Source organism: Pipra filicauda, unplaced genomic scaffold (assembly GCF_003945595.2).
Source record: "Pipra filicauda isolate LSUMZ 115617 unplaced genomic scaffold, ASM394559v2 scaffold404_size635056_pilon, whole genome shotgun sequence".
Classification (NCBI taxonomy): domain Eukaryota; kingdom Metazoa; phylum Chordata; class Aves; order Passeriformes; family Pipridae; genus Pipra; species Pipra filicauda.
The window spans coordinates 402,817-425,052 of NW_024104537.1; the positions used below are offsets into that span (position 1 = coordinate 402,817).

Sequence of the window (22,236 nt, forward strand, 5' to 3'; positions counted from 1 at the left end):
TGACCACACTACTAATGATACAAGCCAGGATATCATTTGCCTTCTTGGCCACCTGGGCACCCATTGGCTCATATTTAGCTAGCTGCCAACCAGCACCCCCAGGTCCTTTTCTGCTGGGTGGGTTTCCAGCCACTCTGCCCCAAGACTTTGTTCAAGCTTGGACATACAGACATACCTGAAAATGGCATTGAGCCTTAAGGAGTACTGGCACCCATGCTTTGAAAATTTGTCCTTTTCAGCCATGTCTTGTTGGGTTCCCAGATACAGAGTACTTTGAGTCACGAGAACTTTCCAATACCGCCAAGTCCTATAGCCAACATTCCTCCTACAGCTGCTGCTTTCTATTCCAGGGGCCCAACACGTACAGTACTTTGCCACTTTAAAGCAAAGAGCAGATAGGTAAGACAATATATGTTAATGTCTGCACGTCATTACCTGCCAAGCTCAGAACACTCATCTCTGTAGAAATTTCTTGAGTGTCCCCTGTACAGGACTACCTACACCCAAAAGATCACCAGTGAGCTCAGCCACTGCACTGTGGACCCACCAGTAACACCTAGGTGGGCAGGTACAAAAACCTCAAGGTAGATATACTTGTCAGGGATGGTTTGGCTAGTTTGACACCACAGCCAAATACCATACCTCAGGCAGTCAAACACTTCACTCAACATCCAAGATGAACTGGGTCTGTGTATGGAAGAAGTTAATCATCAACGAGAACTAAACTTGCTTGTGTAGTTCATTCTCTCCAGCATTTGACAGAGCTTCAGTTGACTCAGCTAATACCACATGTGCAAAATGATCAACCAACAACAGAGACAGGGAGAAGCTTTCCTAGAAGTCAATTTTAACCACTGCCTCCCAACCATAGACCACAGCAAAACAAACAACACTTGCCTCCAACAGCTGTGTTTTATCCTCACTTTGCCCAAAGGCAAACTACCACACGTGTCACTGGAGAGCAGGGCAGGAGTTGCCTTCACCAAGAGAGGTCAAAATCCCTGGCTCTCACAGACATCCCCATGAACACCACTGTAGCTGTAAATCATGCCTTCAGCTGTCCCCCAGGGATTGTACAACACTGTTTTTTTCTGGAAGTTTTCTTTTTGTTTCTTTTGCAGGATGACAGGACATCATGGCAGTTTTAGCTTTAAGCCCAACACTACTCATTTTTAAATTGGTGTAAGGGGGGGGGAAGAAAAATAGTTTTCTTTCATGCACAACTCAAAACAGCCACCCACTCAGAAAACTGCTCGGGCATGGAGCTTTCCATCTCAAAAGATGTGCACTACATACACTCCCTTACCCCACACCCATCTCCAACAATGATTACTGTATTTTGCTTCAACCTCTTTAATTCAGCTTTTGTTTCAGCATTTTAGGCATTTTTACACTACCTAACTCTTAGAATGACACACTGAATTTCCCAGATAGGCAAAACTTACATTCTCTGATAAATGCACACCTAAACTCCTTGTTCAGTTCAGTAGTTTCTCTACAGAGAGCTGGCAGGTCCACTTTGTGGTTCAGGGTGGCTTTCAGGAGACATGGCACCCTGGGTCACAGATCTTCCACCAGCATTTCTAAACCCTTGGTTTCGGGCTGTGATGAATAACACCACAGCAGCTCTAGAGAAGCAGGCAGGCAGATGGGAGCGAAGATAATGCAAAGTGTCAGCTCTCCCAGGCTTCTCTTCCAGCTTAATCCTAAAAGATAATATAGCAAAATACAAGGGAGACAGGATACGGAACAGGAGCTCTCAATGCCCCTCAGGTACAACTTCATGCCCTGACTCAGTTTAGTGACTGCTTACAAAAGGCTGACTGATGGAAACCTCACACCAACACAGAGAGGGCCAAAAAAGGTTTAAGTTCCTCTCAAAACCCCACAGTGTGGTTTTACACAACAGTAACCTGCATTTGTACAGAGGAACAAGAATCTCTGGAGAAAACAAGCAGAAGAAGGACTCCCCCAGAGACGCCACTTTACTTTCAGCCTTTGGGTGACTAGAGCTAATCCTGACGCTGTTCCGAGGCTTGTAGCTAAACCAGAGCTGCAGCTGGAAGGACAGACCACAGTATCAGTGCACAAGTGAACAAGCCAGGTTTTATTCATCCAGATGAGATAGCAAGAGAAGCAAAGCTCATGCAGGATGGGCCTCTGGGCAGCCTCCCAGCCTTGCTGGAAACCCAGCCAGCTGCTACATTGGAAGCTGAAGGTACCTGAACTGATCTTGCAATCAGCTCCGATTCTTGCAGAGATTCTTAATCAGCTTTCTGTTCCCTAGAAAGGTGGCTGCTGGGATGTAAGGAAGGACTCCAGTCTGTCACATGTTCAGCTGCTGTCAGCATTGCAAATCTACTCTGTGAGAACAACCTTCCTCTACCCAATCAACTGATGACGCTCTACGTTGTTTCAAAACCCCTATTCTTTGCTCCACCAGCTCCTCACGGGAACTCTCTCCTCTCTCCCACTGTTTCCTGTGTTTAAGTTCTCCAGGTTTATTAATCAGCTCTGGGGAACACAAAGTACCAAAACTGGCCCCAGATCAGTCAGAGTTCCACATCCATGTACAAAAGAGTCACTGCTGCTGCAGCACTAACAATACAAGTCCACTTTCCTGTCACAGCCTTGTGTTGGCACACTGCCATTAGTGCAACTACAGATTTAAAACAGTGGAATATGAGGCAAGAATACGTCCCTGGCATCTGAGGCTAGATGGACAGGGAGGCAGAGCTCCCAATGCAAACTGCTTTGTGGCATCTGAGCCCACAGCTCACATGCACTGCAAAATGTGAGGAAGAAGCAGGCTGGCAGCCTTTTCTCCTCTCCAAGAGCACAAAATGAGCCCCAGGTCAGTGAAAGTAAAGTTTTTTGCTTTGGAAACTATATCACCCTCAGGTGATATTGCATATTCACGGCTTCTTAAAAAGAGAAAAAAAAATAATAATAAAAAACCCAATTTAAATCAGGACAAAACAAGCTCACCTGTTACACGGCCAGAGCTGATGCTGTGGGCAATGCCCACCGCCTGGAGAACCAGGTACTACTGAGCTGGAGACAAACCTGCTTTTTCCACCTTGTATCAGGGATGTGCAGAATCCAGGGAGGGCTGTGCAGCCCTAGCCAAGGACACAGTCCTTCCAGCACTGCAAATAAGGCCAGGAGAGCCCAGCCTCTTCCCAGCACCGACTTCCTTCGGAAACCTGGCGCCAACCAGATTGCCTGCAGGAGAGCACAGCCCTGCGAACGGCAGTGCTCTCTGCCAGCCACAAAAACAGCCCACACCCTGGCAGCTTGGAAAATTCTCAGGCCTTTTCCCTGCTGTCCTCCACACTTCACCCCAGCCCCCAGCAGCACTACCAAAGGCTCCAGGAGGCACTGGTGAATTTGGGACATAAATCCTCCCCATCCCACCAGCTGGCACCCCAATAATAACACTAACATCAGAACAGAGGGAGAAGACATTTATTTCCACCAGGACGCCACAAGTCACGTTTACCATATCTGGAGCAGACATATATGATAAGCTCAGGTGCTTTTGCAGTGCAAAGCCTTTCTGCTGTGCAGAGATAGGGAAGCTTTTCATCCACACCAGGGAAGGCTGCCCCGAGCCAGTCCAGCACTACCCCGACACATGTCTCAGGTGAGGGGCAAAGAACGTTCCCAGCCAGGGCACACTCCAGCCTCTGGTCCCATCTGGATGTAAAGAGCCAGTACTACACATATCGTAATTTTTGGAGAGGTTTCTGCTGAAAGAAATTAAAACCCCCACTGCCAGGAAATATCCCTGTTTGCACAAACTTCTTTCCTCCTTTATGTCCCATTACTTCTCAGGTCAGTCCTGTCAGTGTCCTTATGGTCTGTGTCTCAGTGCTTTCAGATATTTGCTCATTTACAACCTTTTCCCCTTTGTAATCACTTCTGAACAGCTCGTATTTAGCCCATATAACATTTCCTCTTAGAGCTGATTCCTCCAGCCACCAAGTTCTGGTTCAGCAAAAGGGCTCGGAAATGAGTGAACGAAAATGCAGACAGGAACTCCGTTTTACTGCACACAGCTTGTTACACCTCCTTTGAAAAGAGAAGTGAAGAAGAGTGACTCACTTACAAACCCACTTTGACTTTCTATCCTGAAGAGCACTTACCGCAGGGCAGAGCTGTCAAGAGCAGACGGACAAAACCCCTACCAACCCAGGCCTGAGACAAAAGGATCTCACTATTTTTATTTGGCTGACAGAGCACTGTGGCGGTGGCACTGTGGGATGGTGAGCAATTAAAATAATCATCAGTTGAGCTTCTGGAGTGTGACACAAAATCCTTGGACAAGGGCAGAAGGGCTGCGGTGGGCTCTGTGCAGGCTTTCATCTACACCTTTCTCCCCAGGAAAAGTAACACTTCTGGCAAGCTTAACTCACAGGGTGCCTGGGGTTACAGGGTAAATTTTATGAGCACCCAGGCCTAAACTGATCTCCTTTGTTCAAGGCAAAGTTCACAATAGCCCTGCCTTGCATCTCATACATACAGAATGGTGCTGCACTCTCCTGCTCTCTTTCCAGCTCTGCTGGAAGTGTCTCCCAGCCATGGCCACACAGCACACACTCAGCAAGCTGTGTGATATCTTTTTAAATACTGAGAAAGAAAACAGAAGGAAGGCTCCATTTTCTGCTTTTTAAAAAGGAACTATAAATGAAGTGTCAAGGGACTTCCACGAAGTTCTATATGTGTCCCATGGAAAAGCCAGCACTGTAAGGTGAACAGAGACTGTTCCTGACACACAGGAGCCTCCAGGGAGACAACAGCTTTCCCGGTGGAAATGTCCAGCAAATATGCCCTTTACTCCATGCAGTGCAATCCACCAGCAGCAGAATGGCAATTATCTTTATCACCTTTCTGGAGAACGACAAAAGGACCAGCCAGCAGTGACTGCCATGCCAGAAAATGGACCTAAAGCTTCTCAAGGTTTAAGGCTGTTTTACCAAAAGACCAGCCTTCTTCCTCAGTCCTTCAGCCTTCAAACCAGCACAAAGCAGGAAGAGCAGCAAGTGGGAAGCCAGCCATCTGGGGACACTCTGGGAAGGGGGACAAGGAAGGAGGCAGGGAACTTGTTGCTTTGTCCTATAAATCACCACATTCATGTGAACTGGATGACTCTGAGCAAGAAAAAGAAAGCTTATTTCAGCAAAGCAGAAGTTTCACACAGCCCCAAGGCATATCCCATTGTTTCTCCAAGCAGGGTTTCCTTGTGCCCAAGTGAGCACAACCAGCCTCTCCTGCTCCTTGCAGCAGCCATCTCCAACTCCTGCCTGGCACGTACACATTCTCTGGCCTTCCATGGCCACAGGAAATTAAAGATTAAACAGAGGCCCACGGTCACCACAAACACACTGCTCAGCTGGGATCACTACTCAGAGACCAGCAGTGGGTGATGGATGATGCCTCAGTAGTCTCACACGTGAGAGAAAACCCTCCATCACAGCCCTATATCTCCGGGAATCGGTGCAAAACAGGCTGTGCCTTCTCTTATCCCAGTCTAAAAATTTGTCAGGAGCTAAGGAAACCTCTTTGCAATAAGCATCACCAAGAGTCTGGAAGCTTTGCTCTGCCAAAGATTGCTTTTTGAGCAGTCTTTTTGCCTCAGTACAACCTCCACAGAAGCTTGCAGAGGACAAATGCTAAGGGTTTAGGGATGGGAGGAGGCAGACCTGCTTGCTCAGTTGCCTTTCAGAGCCAGGAGCATGAAATATGCTAATCCTGCCCATCTATGCCAAGCACTGCAGACCCAGAACCACTGAATGCATAATAAAATTTCCACCCAGCCTTAACCAGAAGTGAAATGAGCACCACAGCCTCAGCTACTGGATTCATGCATGCTGGAAAAACAGATCTCCTACTCCCCAGAAGAGTGGACATGAACCAGTGACCTGCATCTATAATCCATCACTCTCCGCCTCCCCATTGCCCTCAAGCCATCCAGCTTGCCTGAATTTTTCAGAGCCCTTCTACAAGGAAGTCACAAAAGCAGAAAATCATGATACTGCAAGGCAAAATCCCAGCTGGAGCCAAAGGGCATGGGGCAGGTGGCTTCACAATGACCTGGCTGACCCTCAGCTGCTCTCAAAATTGTTGCCCTGATTATACTAATCCAGTTAAAGGCCAATGCTTCCTTCACGTGAATACAGCTGACAGCTCATCCCTCAAAACCATTCCCTGAAAAACCCTTAAGCAGAATCCCTCCTCATCAGACACCGTGCCAGCCATCAACACTTCCTGAACCCCCTTCCACCTTTGACAGACACCAAGTTTCTCTTGTCCACTGTGTTGCTGAGCACAGACAGGCACCAAAGGCCCCAGTGTAAGCCAATAAGCTCAGTCTGTTCCATGAGAGCCTGCCACATTGCACTTGAGAGCTGATCCCCCTCCCCAGTCACTTGGAATGTCAGCGGCCAGGAGGTTTTTATTGCAGGAGTCTCAGCACAGGTCATGTTAAGCTGCAGAGGTCAGCGGGAGGTCTGTAGTTGGGAAGAAGAGAGACTGATGCTAACAGCAAACTTTTATTCAATTTATGCTAAGGCAAAAGACAGCCAGCCAGGCTGCCTGCCCCAGAGAACGCCTTGCCAAGACACAAAATATTCCAGCCCTTCCTGTTTCCCCAAGGTTGCAGTGAGAGCTGTATCTTTTACTACCACGTTTGGGAAACTGGCCTCTCGGGCAGCAGACTACAACCACCAGCATTTGAATGTACAGCTCAGGAGCTCCCAAAAGTCAAATCAGATGCTTAAAACAAAGAGTAGAAACCACAGTATGAGCATTGTTGCCGTGTCTCTCCAAGCACAGGTGCCACAATCAGCCTTTGTCAAGGCTGGAGCTCCAGACAGCAGCGTGGCAGGGCCAGTTCCAATGACTGGCACAGATGTATTGCCTTTTATGTCTTTATAGCACTACTCAAAAAAAAATTCAATAAAAACACTTTAGCCACTGTAAATTTCCAGAGCAAATTTTCCAGAGCTTCACACTGCTGGGGCAGACAGAGTTCAGGGTCCTCCCCTCCACCTCTCCCTTTTCTCTCCTCACAAAGGATTCAAACTGGCAGAAAGATTAGGAGCCACTGGCAAGGATGCCCAACCCTGGGTTTTTCCTGCTGCTGCTAACAACTGATGGCTCTCAGAGATTGCAATGGATCAAGGTCTAAGCCTCAGTCCTAGCAGACAGGTATCTCCTTCACAAAGGCATTGCCACACTCTTCAGCCCTTTGGAAAGGCAACAACAGGTACATCCTCCAAAGGTGGGCAAAGTTTGCACAACTCCAAAAGACCTCCTCAGAAACGCCTCCCGTGCAGTTCTGCTTGCCTGCACGCAGCCACAAATGCCGCTCAGGTCCAAGAGCCCATTTCCAACAAGCAGCCAAGAAGAGGGTGTAGCCCTTCCCAAATTTAGCTGCTAGTAATGCATCGGATCACAAGAAATGTGAGACAGAGATCAAGCAGAGTCCAAGAGAATTTATTGTATTTGCTTTAGAAGTAAGTAATTAAAATAATGTTTCTAGGATTTTTTTTTATCACCAAAAGGCTCACAAATAAGACCTCTGGTAAAAAAGATCTACTCACATAAAAATGAGCAATCTCCTGAGGCAGGTCAAAAGAGCAAACAGCAAAGGTTACTTTGTGAAAAGCAAATACATCACAGATATTTGGGAGGTGAACAAAAACGCAGGCAGAGCAACTCAGGCCACAGATTGCAACTAACCCCAAAACCTTCAGCAAATAACTTACAAGAGGTTTACTGACCACAGTGGTCAGAACATCTACTTTACCGCTCATGGAAAAATGGTTCTGTAACTCCAGGCTGCAGCAGCAAGGTCTAGTTTATAGTAGGAAAAGTGTGCTTTGAGAGTGCATTTCGCACCCATAAACCCCTGTCCACAAAATAAACTCAAGCAGCTGAAGCAGTTTTCACCTGCAAAATGCCATCTATATCAGGCCTTCAGCTGATATAAATGCTTTCAGAGATAAGAAAGGAAAGTAAACACACAAAGCAAGACTTCCTGCAGCACCTAGCTACAGCCATCAGATTTTCACTACCATCGTTGCACTGAAATGCACTTTTTAGAGGAGTTTATTGAGACCACTCCAGAAGAGGAGGATGACCCTGTCTCACAGCAGTCCCAGCTACCTGTAGACAGAGAGAACTTGGACACAATACCTCCACTCCTGAAGGAGAGCTGGTGAAGAACAAAGTACTTAAACCGAAACGATGTTCTTCACTGTTAATGAATGACTAAGCTGACCTTTACCCCAAATGAAGAAAGGGAATGTTTTTCCAGAAGGATCAACAGTGATTTCTCTATCAGGAGCAATAAATATTTCCCTAGGTGTGGAAGGTGATGCATTTCTTTCCTTGGTTGGCATTAACACACAGCATGAAAAGACCTAATCCAAAGCATAGCTCAGTTTCAACACTTCCAAAATAAAAACAACTGATGCCATTGAACTGCGCGACACATGCCTGAGACTTTGCAGAGCATGGCTCAAACCTCATCTACTTTGCACGCCGGAGCTGCTCTGGGATTCTACTTTAATCCCATTGCTATCATGTAACAACAAATCGTTGTAACAGGACACTCTTGAAGCTTAATCCACGCTATACCATAGGTACAAATTTACCACGGACTGGTTGAGTTATATTGCAACCCTGTAAATATACTTCCATTCGGCGTGTAAGCGACATTAGCGCGGTCCACTTAGTTCACTTCAGAAATGAACAAAGACAAATCAAGGCTACCTAAATTCTGAATATGAGCATCTACACAGGGATTTAATTCACTTTAATCAACCCACAGGAAAGGTTAATTGGATTCATTTTCTTGAGTAACCATGTGTGGACAGACTCTTAAGATGAGATCTTGACCACACTAAAATGACCAATAACAACTTTGCAAATGACTTAATAGGGACAACATTAACCCCTAAAACTTCAAGTTTCTTTCCAGGAGCACTGACTGAAGCATTGAAGGATGACAAGAGGTCAAAAGTAACACCCAGCTGCCTGCACAGACATATGTTTTCTACTCTTGACCAGCTGAATCATCAAATTCACACTTGCTATTTTGTAAGAATTGAAATTTGAAAAAATTTAAAACAAAAAAAATTAACAATGGCAAGGGAAAAAAGTTTAAGGAATTTTGGTTGTTTTAGGCAGGCACACAGTGCTCTCTACTACCAGGGCGTAAATCTAAACTAACTTGATTATAACAGTGCTTCTACTGGTTTATATCACAAATCACTGTCAGAAAGAACAAACTATCTCGTGCAAAGCTTTTTAAACCCAAAGCAGCTCCAGGGCACGTTTAATTGAGCTCAAAAGCACACGTGTGAGGCAGACACTCAGCTAACAGGGAAGCCAAGGCCAGCCTGGCCCAAGGGAAGGTGAATCCGTGCTCTGAGCACAGGCCAAGCCAGCGGGACCCCTGGAAAGCGAGGGGGGCACTCCCCGCCCTGTGCTCCGGCAGGCACGGGGGGTCTGCAGGGCGGGGCGGAGCTCCAGAGCTCAATGCAGGGCAGTCTTCATAAAAACCACTGGGCTTAAGTATTTTTAACCGGGGGGACCTCAACATCACCAGTCCCCCTCAAATTGTTGAACATTCACAGTTCTGCTCCCATTTTTTCAACGCCCCGAGCGGAACCTCCACACGCGGCCGAGGCATAAGTGCGAGGGACGTGTCCGCACGTCCATCCCCCGCGGGGTCTCCCGGCTGTCTCACCGCCCGCGGGAGCGCAGCCCGGTGCCCCCATCCCGGCTGCCCGGGCGCGGCGGGGGCAGCGCGGCAGAGGCGCCGGCGGCGGCCTCGGCCCCGGCGCAGACAAAGGGCTGCGCCCTCCCCCAGCGCCGCTCCTCGCCTGCTCCCGGGGGGAAGCGGCGCTTCCAACCCGCCCCCCGCCGCTCACGCCGGGAGGGGAGAGTCGGTAGCGGGGCCAGGCTTTCAGTCCAGAGAGCGCTGCTGCTCCCCCGGCGGCCCCCCCGCCTTCCCTCCGCTCCCGCGACCCGCACGGACCCCCGGACATCCCGCACGGGGGCACCGGGACGTTCCCGCAAGCCCCGGGGAGCCCCGCGCAGCGGCCGGAGCGCCCCCGTCCCCTCCCGCTGACCCGGCGCCTCGGCACCGCCCCGGCGCTCGGAAATTGTAAAACAATAATATTGGGGAAAAACCCCAAACAAATAAAAAAAAAAAAGCAAAACCCAAGCATTTCTCCCTTAGTTCCCCCCACCCCCCCGATGTCCGCCAAACAGCCCCGTCCCGTCTAGCGCCCCTATGTCCCCCGGGGTGACCCGCACCTTCCTTGACTCCGGGCAGCTTGGAGTGGTCGATGCCGATGCCGGCCATGGCCTCGCCCCGCCCGGCGAGGGCAGCGCCGCGGCGGTGCCCCCGCGCCCCGCACCGCCAAGTTGCGAGCGGATGGAGCCGGCGCGGCCGGGCCGTACGGCGCGGGAGAGCGGACAGAAAGCGCCGGGCGGGGCGGAGCGGGGCCGCCTCGCCGCCCCTCGACCCCTTCCGGGGAGGCGGGCGGGGGCGTCCCGGGCGGCTTCCCCCTCCCCTCCGCCGGCGGGGCGCGAGGAGGAGCCCAGCGGGACGGGGAGGCTGCGAGGGCGTTTATTTATAGTTCACTTTTTTCTTTTTTTTTCTTTTTTTGCTGCTTTGAGAAGGCGTCTGGAGATCCCCTCCTAGTGTCGGGCCGGCTTGTCAGACCGCTCGGACAGCCCGGATCCCCCGTGCCGGATCTGGCTGCCTCTGCCCCATTATCCCCATCCCAAAGCCATCCCACCCCCTTGTTCGCTGCTGTCCCGCCGACATGGGAAACGCAGGCGTGTCCCGGTCGAGCCTCAGCGGAAACTGCTCAGCGGTGTCACGGTCCCTGCACCTCGTGTCTCAGGGGGAGGGATGGTCAGTTTGTCTGTTGGGACGGGCGCCTCTCGATCAGGGCAGTGCAGGCGACAGATTCCTCGTCAAGAAGCACCTTGAGAGGCCTTTAAACCCCACTAGTGCTCTGCCACGTGCGGGTTAGTGCCAGCCTTCAGCACAGACGGGAGGACTCACAGCCGCAGCCCACCTTTGTTTACCAGCAGCAGAGGAACAGCATGAGATGATGTCCCGTTGACAAAGGAGAGGAGATAAGAGGAAGAGGATTTGGGGTTTAGGGATGTCTGAGCTTCTGGTCTGTGTTCAGCAAAACCAGTCACTCATGTCAACTGTTAAGTGCTTTGATCATAACTGTGTAGCTGAGGACTGTGCAAGCAGAAGATGATCAGTATTGCCACATTTGAAATGAGTGGCCTCCAGCTCCTATTCTAATGGCCCATGGCCCCTGTGCCACTGGGGAGTAGGGGGATACACGGGCCGATCCCATTTTCTGCTCCACCTCTCCAGCAGGCTCCAGGAAACTGTACCTTGGGCAACTGCAACAGGAGCTGAGTGTGAGACAGAGTGGGATGTCTGATCTCAGAAGAAGACATCAAAGGCAATAATATTTCAATTTTATTAAAAAGCAAAACCATTAAAGAAACTGACTTTTTTAAAAAAATAAATATTTCCAGAGGATTAGCCTTGTGCTACTCCAGAATTTTCCAGTCCTATTTTCTGAAACTCAGGAACTGTCTGTCCTTAATTCTGTTCTTTCAAATGGTGCTTCAAAAGCAGGTATGCATAGACTGTCTTTAATCTGACTACCTTTATCTTCCTTTCGACCACTCAGCCTTCTCCAGAGAGAGAGTCACTGAACTATAGAATCACAGAATATGCCGAGCTGGAAGGGACCCACAAGGATCATCGAGTCCAACTCCTGGCCCTGCACAGGACAATCCGCAAGAGTCACACCATGTGCCCAAGAGTATCATTCAGACGCTTCTTGAACTCTGTCAGGCTTGGTGCTGTGACCATGGCACTGGTGAGCCTGTTCCAGGGCCCAACCACCCTCTGAGTGAAGAACCTTTTTCTAATATCCCACCTAAATCTCCCCTGGTGCAACTTCAGACCATTTCCTTGGGTCCTGTCACTGGTCAACAGAGAGAAGAGATCAGTGCCTGCCCCTCCTCTTCCCCTCACGAGGAAGTTGTAACTACAATGAGGTCTCCCCTGAGTCTCACCCACCGCATGATGTGTTTATCCAGCTGTGTGCTGGACAGTTTGTCCAGAAGGATATGATGAGAGAGAGTATCGAAAGCTTTACTAAAATCCAAAAAGATTACATCAACTGGCTTCCCTTGATCAACTAGGTGGGTTACCTTGTCATAAAAAGAAAGCAGGTTTGACAAGCAGGACTTTCCTCTCATGAAACGTCCCTTCTCACATACACACACCTAGCACACCTCTCCTGTGTGCTGACACACTGAGAGCTGATGAGCCTTCTGCCTAGAAGGCCACAGTACTCACTTACTGGGAGGTGAATGGTGCAGGGATGACCCACACTACACAGATGGGGATTAGTCTCAGGGTCTTGCCCCTCCAAGGGGCAGCTCACACAGATTATCTCCTGTCACAGTCCTAGCTCTGCCCTGTTCCTTCCTCTAATCCCTCTGCTATTCACACAAGGACTTCATGCAAATAATCCTTGTGGTTACAGCCAGCTCTGTGCTAAGGAAAGGTCTGAAAGTCCATTTCTAGCTTCCTAAATTAGAGTTTTTCTGAATTCAGTGTATTCCTCTGGACATCCTTCATGTTTTACTAATCCAGCTTTTTGATCACTGAATAAGATTTATTATTGGACAAAAATAAGGACATAAGAAAAGGCCAAGAAACCAGGAATATACAGGAGAATTGGCACAGAATGTACTGATCTGACACAAGTCACAGCTTTCCAAATTGGGAATATAGTTTTCTCCTGCCTTTCCTGAATACTTCTCTCTGAAAATGTTCAAATCAGACCAATAGAAGATGAAATCCAGGAGCATTCACATTTATACAGCAGCTTTAATGCAACAGAGCCACCTTTATGACCCTACATTTATGAACAAAGCTTTAAAGCTGTCCATTCCAGTGATCATGCACTTTACTCCACACACACAGCTCTTTGCTTTAGTCTTCAGTAATGAATTTGTATCATATTAAGTTGCCTGTCTAGAGACAAAACCAGCTACATGAATTAGTTATAATCTGCACTGCATTCAAGAAATGCCATGTTGGACTGATGTGACTTTAGCTGCTGTTATGGGGCACACTGTTTTCCTGGCTGTGTGTAGCTACACTAAAGCAAGATCTGGTACCTGATGCTCAGAGTCACAGCAGAGCTGAAGCTCACTCGTAGCTGTTGGATAGTGAGCTCTGCAAGGACCTAAGGAAACTACAGAGAGTCAATATAAGTGACATTAAGTTCTTGGTGCTGGAAATGAGGGAAACATCTCTAGCTGTCAGAGCATAGAAGGGATGGAACAGGCTTCTGGGAGGGGTAACACAAGTTCAACTGTCAACACTGTTCCCTAAGGCAGTGTGCTACACACCAAAGTATTTTCTCTGCCTTCTTGACATCAGACTTCCCTCTCGTCTTAGCTCGATTTTTGAGAGATGTACTCAGATGAAATCTCTGAGACTGGAAGAAGGCATGAATCAAGTGAGGATTATAGAAGATCCAAAAATGACCACAGCAGGACTGAGGATGAGATGGAATCAAACAGAAACCAGGGAACAAGTTATTGATGTAATGCTAGTACTGCAGCAGCATCACATCTTGTGCTTCCAAAGGCCTCCTCAGTGTGGCTGATCTCAAATCACCCTCCCAACTCTCAATTGTGTCTACAAGCTGCTGCTTCTAGGCAAAAAACATGGAAGGTGTTTGTTCTGCTGGATTGACATCAGCTTTTCCTGTGCAAATTGTACAGCTTGACAAATGGTACATGTTGCTGTGGGTAGACGAATCTCAATAAAGCTGGGAAGACCATCCACTCTCTTTTATTTAAGGTAATAAGACAATGACCCTTCAATCTTTTATAAAAGCAGGTATTTATTCTCACGGGAGCTTCTGTTAGAAGGTAAGTCCATATCATTTCCCATGACAAATGCAGAATTTGAGCTGAAATGCACAGCACATATCCTTAACTCTTCTCTCATGAAGTAACTTCACTTAGAAGACAATTTTCAGGGCTCTAATCCAACTCCCTATTCAAAGCATGACTGGCTTCAAAATCTGATGAGGGTACTCAATGCCTTGCCCAGGTGAGTTTTGAAAATCTCCAAGGCTAGAAATCACACCACCTCTCATTGTAATTTTTCTCTTTGTATCCAGATGGACTTGTCCTTGCTGCATCCTGTGACCCTGGACCCTTGTCCTTGCACTGTGTGCCTTGTTTGGCTCTGTGCTTTCCAGCAACTATTCTCCATGACAGACCCCATATACCAGGCACACCATGATCTGTGAGGAGTGTGCTCCACCGGACAGCTGTGGGCAGGGGCTCAGAGATGGCACTGCAGCTGGGACTGTGCCACCACACAAGTGTTAAACACCAGGGAACTCCAGGACTGGGCACTTTCCCTACCTGCATCCAGGCATCTGATTCTGCCCCCAAACTGGAGTAAACCCAGATTGTAATGCTGGTGCATGACAGCACACTTTCCCAGCTTTCACAGCACTGAAAACACTCCTGAAAGAATGTGCAAAGTAGAGGCTGGAACTGTTAAAAACAGACAAAAGCAACACAATCTGGATTGGCCCTCAGAAAAGCCACAGTGAGCTTTGAGGAGCAGGGGCTGCCAGGCAGAGCATTGGGACTAGGAGCTAGGAGTGCTTTCTGCTGCTAAGCACTTTCTCCAGGCAGGGAGAGACAGTTTTGTTCTTGCTTCTTAAATAAACTGGGCACCTCTCCAAGTCTCCTGCTGTCATCTTAGGTCAACAGGATAACAACAACTGTGAAATAAATTAAGCCTCATCAAGATGTTCACTTTCAACAGAACAGTCTTTGTTAAAATTTCCTTAATGATGGCAGAGCTGACTTCCAACTGATGAGGCTGCTGTCGGAATAGACAGAGAGGATAATGATCGTGTGCATCCATTAATCCCAGGCGGGAACGTGTGCATCCATTAATGGTCAATGCAAAAGGATGGGAAAAAAATGGTTCTAAATGTCTCTTGTCATCGGGTGCCACAAAAGTCCACGTCCAAAACTCTGGATCAGCAGTGACTGACCTTCCTGGGGATATGGGCTTTTGTTTTTCTCTCCAAAATCAAATTCCTTGTATAAAACCCAGCACAGGACTCCATTCTATCTTCAGGAAGCCTAAAGGATGCAAGCAAATTATTCTCCCTTGTGATAAATAAAAATCAAGGTTTAGGGGCTCAAATAGGAATTGCCCTCACCCTGGGGCAGGGATGCTGCAGGGCCTCCCAGGGAGGGAGGCAGGTGATGTAGGGATGCAGGGGAAAACCAGACAGGGGAAAAAGAATAACACTTCAGACATTAACCTCCCTGCATTTCTAAGGTAAGGCACTTCAAGAGAGGTTTGAAGTCCTGTGCCAGAAGGGATGGATGAGAGGAAGCAAACATTACAGCATTGGCAAAGAGCACCAAGAAGCAGGTGTGTAATTTCCATAGGTAGCTGAATGGTGCCTGTGGGAATCCAGGATTTCTGAAGAACAAGGGGAGCAGAAACCTGCAAGGATTAAAGTATTATAAAGCTCACCAGGGGTAGTGAATGGGGTGATTGCAAAGAATGAGCAAAGAGGAAATTCAGCTTGTGCTTACATGTAACATAACGAGGGGCACTAAAAAATCATAAGCCATGCCTTTACAGAGCAAGGGCTTTTGCTGACTGTCAAGTTGGAGAGTAAACCTCTGCAATCTGAAGTCAGGTATGCATTCCAAAAGTCTCCTTTAGAGAGAAGTAAGACTAAAAGTGGTACATTTGCTGCTTTTTTCTTCCTCATCCTCTCCTTACTCTTATGTCAGAAGAACAGAACCCACCCGAATAATGTTAGTCACTTGGTGCTCCACAGGGAGCTGCCTGCAGGCCCACAAGAATCCTAACAAATGTGGCAGGTAGTGGTGAAGCACCTTGGCCATTCTAAGCTAGTCAGTCACTACCAGCTGGATGAAACCACAACACACTGATTTTGTAAGAGGGAGTTTGATGAGGCCTGAAGTAACTGTAGTTTTTGCCTAGCAGTGACTTTGCTATATTCCACTTGGAAAAATTTCTAGCTCTACCTAAACAAATCACCTCGTATGATTGCACCTGCCCATCCTTTTCTAGATATAAAAAAAAAAAAGAAGGAATAAAAAATTCCTGTGTTATCACATGTTTCACCATTGTTTCCCAAGCTGCAGGGTGGTAAGCAGGCCAAAAGGTGAGGGATGGATATGTCCTGCAGCCTCAGCTGGAGCCCTTGTTTCAAGTGATGATTTTGTATATGCAAGTGTGCACTCAAAGCAGTGGCGTTCGCTCAACAAAGCATTCTTTTGCATGTGCAGAAGTCTCACGGTTTCTCAGCAGCTCGGGGTGCAAATAAAAATCTAGGTAAAAACACAGGCTCTCCAAAAGGTAAGATTTGTGACTGTCTGCACAAGTTTCACCAAAACACAACAGATCTGTGTATCCTCCAAGCCTCCCTGTAGTGATAGTTTTCCAGAAAAAATGGGCAACATTTCTCAATAAGCCAAAAAAACAGATGGTAACTGAGAACAGGAAGAGTGAGAAAGGGGAACAACAGTGTGAAAGTTGGCACTATTAGCAGATAGAATTGACATCTACAACCTTGAAAGTGCCCCAACCAGCATTTTTAGCAGGCAATTACCCAGCCTTGTCTTTTTGGCCATGTTACTCAAAGTAATACAAGCACAAGCCGCATTCATCATCCCAGATGAACTCAAGCCTTGCAGAAAGTGAGTCAGAACAGAGGGGGGTCGAGCTCAGGGTAAATCTGATGGTATAACCAGGTCACTCCAGATCACACCTCTTCAGGCCACTGTCCTGGCATGGGGGTCAGGTTAGTCCTTACACACCCACCCCAATATTTACCATTCAGGAGCATCACTGGAAATGTGTTTGAGACCAGCAGGTCATGGCACATTTCAGAGCAGAAAAGGTTTCTATATTGCCTTCCTCTCCTCACCAGGAACCTCAGCCAAGTAACCCCACTCAGTAGGGACAGGATGCTGAATCTGGAGGAGGTGCTTTAGCTCAGGATTAAGAGGCAGAGATGAGAATGGTACCATAACTTCCTCTGCTCCCTACTTTTTCTCCACAGGCTGCCTCTTCCCACATCCAACGCCTTTATGTTCCTGAATTACTCTTTCAGTCTCTCTCTCCAGGAAGATATTTTGGAATTGACTTGCTCTCTGAGAAGTTGGATGGTTTCCTGACAGACCTCAATGTGGGTTTGAAAGCCAGACAAGGCAGCCCAGCTGCACTTCTTATCCTCCACTGCCTTAACCTTGAGGAACTGGTTCTCTGTGGTACAATGCCCATTCGATGGGAGCTGGTGATGCTTCCCTTTTTGTGGCCCTTGTTTGCCTGAAGTGAGGTGGCAGCTTGAGCTGCTCTACACTCTGCCTTGGACCTTTCCCTTCTCTTTCTCTAAGCAAAGACACAGTTAAACCACAGCATATAATTTTATGTCAGTAATAGGCCAAGCAGCAGCTGAGTCCCAAAGACAAGCACGTAGAAGGGGGAACAAATCGTATGAGTCAGACTAAAAGCTTCATAAATATTGACTGGTTTTAACAGTCCCCTAAGGAACAGAGAATCTCATTTTATAACAACATCTCCCTCCCTGTTATGCACTCCCTCCTTTCAGGGAGCTGTGAGGGGGACTACTTTCCTGGCTTATGAGCACAATATTTTAATTCCTTTCTGCAGTCAAGTTGCCCTGTCAGGGACTTCTCACCCCACATCAGCAGAGTATCTGAGCACCTTCCAGTGGTGCTTTAAATAACAGACTGGAGTGGGCTCTGTTCTCTGAAGTTTGCCCCAGGGTAGAGGTGACTCAGGCAGAGGAGAAATCAGACATTAAATATGTAAGGGATGAAGGCTGAAGAGGACAGGCATTTCAATACCTTCTTCTCTGGTTCCTACCAGGTGAAGCACAATTGGAGGGTCAGAGGAGCAATAGATGCAATAGAAATATAGATAGAAGAGACAAATGGGGAGAAGACTACAATGGTGATACAAACAAGGAAGGCAGACATGAAAGAGAGAAAGGACTTGACTACAGAAGATGGAAACAGCTCGTTGCATATGTAAATAGATAGAGGTGATAGAGGCATGTGGTGGGACAGGAGGGTACATGAAGTCACTACCCAGGATAGGGAGCAAGATGACTCCTGCCTTTCTGACATTGTGTAGGAAGATCACCCCTGCTGTGCCTGCCACTCCCTTTTCTTGGCAGCTAAAAAGCTCACCAACTTCTTGCTGATTTGATGGCACTTACAAGCCCTCATTCCATCTTTCCCTCTACAGGGCATGTCCGCTCCCCATTTCCAAATCTCTTTCTAATTCCCCACTCTCATCTTATTATTAGGAACATTCTAGGCAAGAAAACAGCAATGCATGAAATCTCCCCATATGTACCACACAGTATGAAACCCTGTCTCTACCACCTGAGACTAGTTACAACCAAGTCCCATCTTCGGTGCAAAGGTTGAGTAACCGTTCATATGTGCTTTCTCCTAATTTTAAGTAAAGACATTTCCCTGACAGGCCCTCCCTCAGCAGGTTGTTTGCTTTGGGACAAAACAAGCTGTGGTTAAGCGGAGACCATAAGACAATGACAAAGCCTGCGGATGCTGATGAGGCTCACCTGGAATACATGATGCATGTAGTTTTTTTATGTGCCCTCAGGAGGCTCTGAAAAAGAAAAGAATATTCTCTCTCTCTCTCTCCAAACCCCAAATGCACAGCATACAAAGTGGTCTGGAAACCTGCCACTCCAAGCTGGCTCTGCAAAATAGCCTTTTTATGTTCTGTTTTCAGCAGCTCAACACTGCCTCCTACATCTTACAGGTCACTCAAAACCCACACTGAATTCCACCTGTCTGAGGCTTGCTCTGAAACAGTGGGGTTAAACTCAGGTTAGGTTAATTGGGGACTGCATCTCTTCTAGAGACAGCCCTAGTTTCATTAGAGCTAGTGGCAAAGCTCAGAGTAACTTCAGAGAAACTGGGATTTTATGTAACATACCTGAAAGCCTTCATCGCTCCAAGATCCACCTGGCAGAGGAGTCTGTACACAGAGGGAAGCTGAACATTTTGAGGAAGATGATGTCAGAGGGCCAGCTGTTCCCTAGGGAACAGGGAGCCAAGTGCAATGGTGCTGACAGCAGGACAGGGACCCATCCCAAAAGGGGCAAGCAGGGTGGGATCAGAGATTGCAGCCAGATTCAGTCAAGAGCCCCAGGGGTCAGGGAAGCCCATGGTGATGAGCCAGATCCTGGGTCAAGATGGAAGTCAATACACTGGCCAGCATCAGGCCTGATGACAGCAGTCAGGGACAAACACAGCTCACCGAACACCAGACAGTCCACAGAGATGGGACATATCTGAGGTCAAGCAGGGAAGTCAGCTTGCAGGTCTGGGTCCAGATCAGCAGGGACCGTGTGCAGGCAAAGACAGCTGAGCCCCAGACCAGAATTTCTCCAGCACAGCTCAGGGAAAAACAAAGTGGACCAGGGCTGAGCTTAAATGGGCCTCCTGAGCTGATGGGCAGAGAGGGTGGTGAGGCCCCAGCTGAGGATGCTCAGGACTATAACACCCTCTGGGCCCTGACACACTTATTCTTCTCTCTCATGCTCAGAGCTGGTGCAGCTGAATTTGGTGGCCTCTGCTTGGGCCAAGCTTTCTCCATTCCTGCCATCTGAACTGGTTGGCTTTGTCTGCATAGCTCTGTTGAAAGAGAAACTTCTACATGAAGAGGCTAAAACAGACTAGGACCTTGGGAGGTAGAGATGGAGCTCACATCTTCATGTTCTCATTGTCCTTGAACTCCAGACAAAAGTACTCAGTGGAGCATGTAGAAGACATTATCACTGAGTGAAGTAATAGGAAGAATATGGAGACTATGTTGTTTTCCTGTTGAGAATAAAATACATAAGAACAAAACGTAATAGTATTTCCAGAACCTGGACAAATGTGCAGCAGAATTTTCCAGGTAGAAATCTTAGAGAAGCCCAATGCTGCAAATCAACCATCTCATAACTTCAAAAAATGCAAAAATTCCACCAGTGCTTGGCGGCAGCTGCCAGACGTCTATCCACCAACCCATCGGATGAGAGCATCCACTCCTCACAGCATCCAGTAATCTTCCTTCTCATATGTTAATGTAGCATGGCAGTTCCTCACCTTCACCAGAGCCTTCATTTGAAAGGTCTGGCACACTCTATACGTGAGTTGCTTTTGGGGCTGAACATTGCAATGATCCAGAACTGAAGTTTCTCCGCAGCGAAAGAGGAAATCCCAGGAATAACTCATCTTCCTGAAAGAGCCTGCCAATAGCCTATGAGATCTTATAGCCAAGGGTAGGAAAAAACAGTCAGAGATCTGTGGATTCTGCATAAACTGGAAAAACCCACTGTCTGTATCAAGGCAAAGTCGATTTCACAGCACATCTCTAGACAAGCCGGTAAGGACCTGGAAAGCTGCTTATCGCCAAGTTCAAACGGACCTGACCTTCCCTTAAGAATTTAGTTTTGAGTCACAGCTACTATTGTCCACACTGGACTCCTGTGCAAGGTGGTGCTCATTAAGTTATGGCCTCTGCTTCGTGGGGGCTACTTAACTCTGACCACTTTGAAATGGCAGCTTAGGGAGACAGAGGTGACTGGAAAAGTGCTCTTAGTGGGACATAGGTGTCCTTGAGTCCAAACAGAACTTTGTGAAGAAGGGAAGTACTTCAGCTAGCTGATCACTGTCTCACACATGTCTGAGGGAAAATACAAGTTTGGTTTATTTGTACATATTGCATCTGCAGGGAAAATTTTGGAATATTTTCTCAGTAGAGAAGTATTCATTAATAGAAACATCACATTCATTTGTCTTGCAAAAAATCTAAGCCTCTCCCCCTATATTTTTATTGATAATATATCAGATAATAAAATATTACAAGGGTTATTAAAAGGCTAGTCATTCAGTACCTATTCAAGGCACAGAGCAAGTTGTAGGGAGAGCAGGGGACCAGAAGCCAAAAGCCCAAACATGGAAATGATACTAAGATGAAGTGCAGGTACCATAAGATGAAGCTATGTTGGGTAATCTGGCATGATGTGGTGTCAAAAAAGCACACACAGTGAGTCACTAGGAGTGTATGTACAAGTCAGAGCTTGGCCTGATCCTCTCCCCCATCCCACCACGGGGGGAGTGAGCCGGCAGCTCTGTTGTGCTTAGTTGCTGGCTGGGGTTAAACCACGGCAAGTACAGATGATTCAGTTCTGCATGAAAAGCAGAAGTGAAGAACAAAATTTAGTACTGTTACTATTACAACATTTTCTTGGTAAGGTGGTTATAGAAAAGTAGTAGCAGGTCCCTGATCAATAGTGATGGATAAGCAACAAACGGAAGTCAAACTAAAATGTAGTCATGACCTGAGGAGACTTGGAATACGTACAATGTGCCTCTATACTTTGTTCTAAAATTATAAAATAAGGCTGTGTAGCCAGAACCAGCATCTGACCTTCCACTTCTTTTTTTTCCCCCCAGGAAAAAACTGAAGACACTTGCCCATCCTTGACGTATTCCATATCACTGCCAAATCTGCACTCCCCCACTCAAAATAATCCCAAAATAGGGTGTGATGCCTTTCCCGTTGACAAAGCCATAAGTCACAGTGAGCAAGACACACTCGACATCCTCCAATCAGTTAAATGAAAAGAGCTCTACCCCTCTGTTTCCCACCACTTCAGCACTCATTATATCTCACATTAATTAATATAGGAGCTAGGAAGTGAGATGATAAATTACAAAACCCCATTAGCCTGATTCTGTCCAAACTGGGAAAATGCTGCAACTTGTACATTAGACAAATCTTCCTTGCTAATGTGGGAGTCCTCATGTCTGAACTCCATTAAAGCAGCAGCCCTGAAAAAATATTTTTAATGTACGTATGTATGGAATGTATATCAACGTGCGTGAACAGTGCACGCCTGTGGGAACATCAGAATTCATTAGATCAGTCTGATATGAGATATATTGAACAGGTTCCATCTGACATATGTTACTGGGTTGTTCTGTCCACTCCCAAAGGAGTGAATCATATTGACAGGTTGAATT

General features: G+C 47.3%; 1 protein-coding gene across 2 annotated transcripts in view; it reads right to left on the reverse strand.

The window, feature by feature from the left end:
- CCDC50 (coiled-coil domain containing 50) overlaps positions 1-10,498 on the reverse strand; it is a 36,336-nt gene extending 25,838 nt beyond the window's left edge. The window contains exon 1 of one of the 2 annotated variants that reach the window (XM_039385328.1): positions 10,333-10,498. In XM_039385328.1, the coding sequence (XP_039241262.1) occupies positions 10,333-10,381 (49 nt within the window). In that variant the 5' untranslated portion in view covers positions 10,382-10,498. The remainder of the gene's footprint in view (positions 1-10,332) is intronic. The other variant, XM_039385327.1, reaches the window with a different exon arrangement.
- Between the last annotated feature and the right edge of the window lie 11,738 nt (positions 10,499-22,236).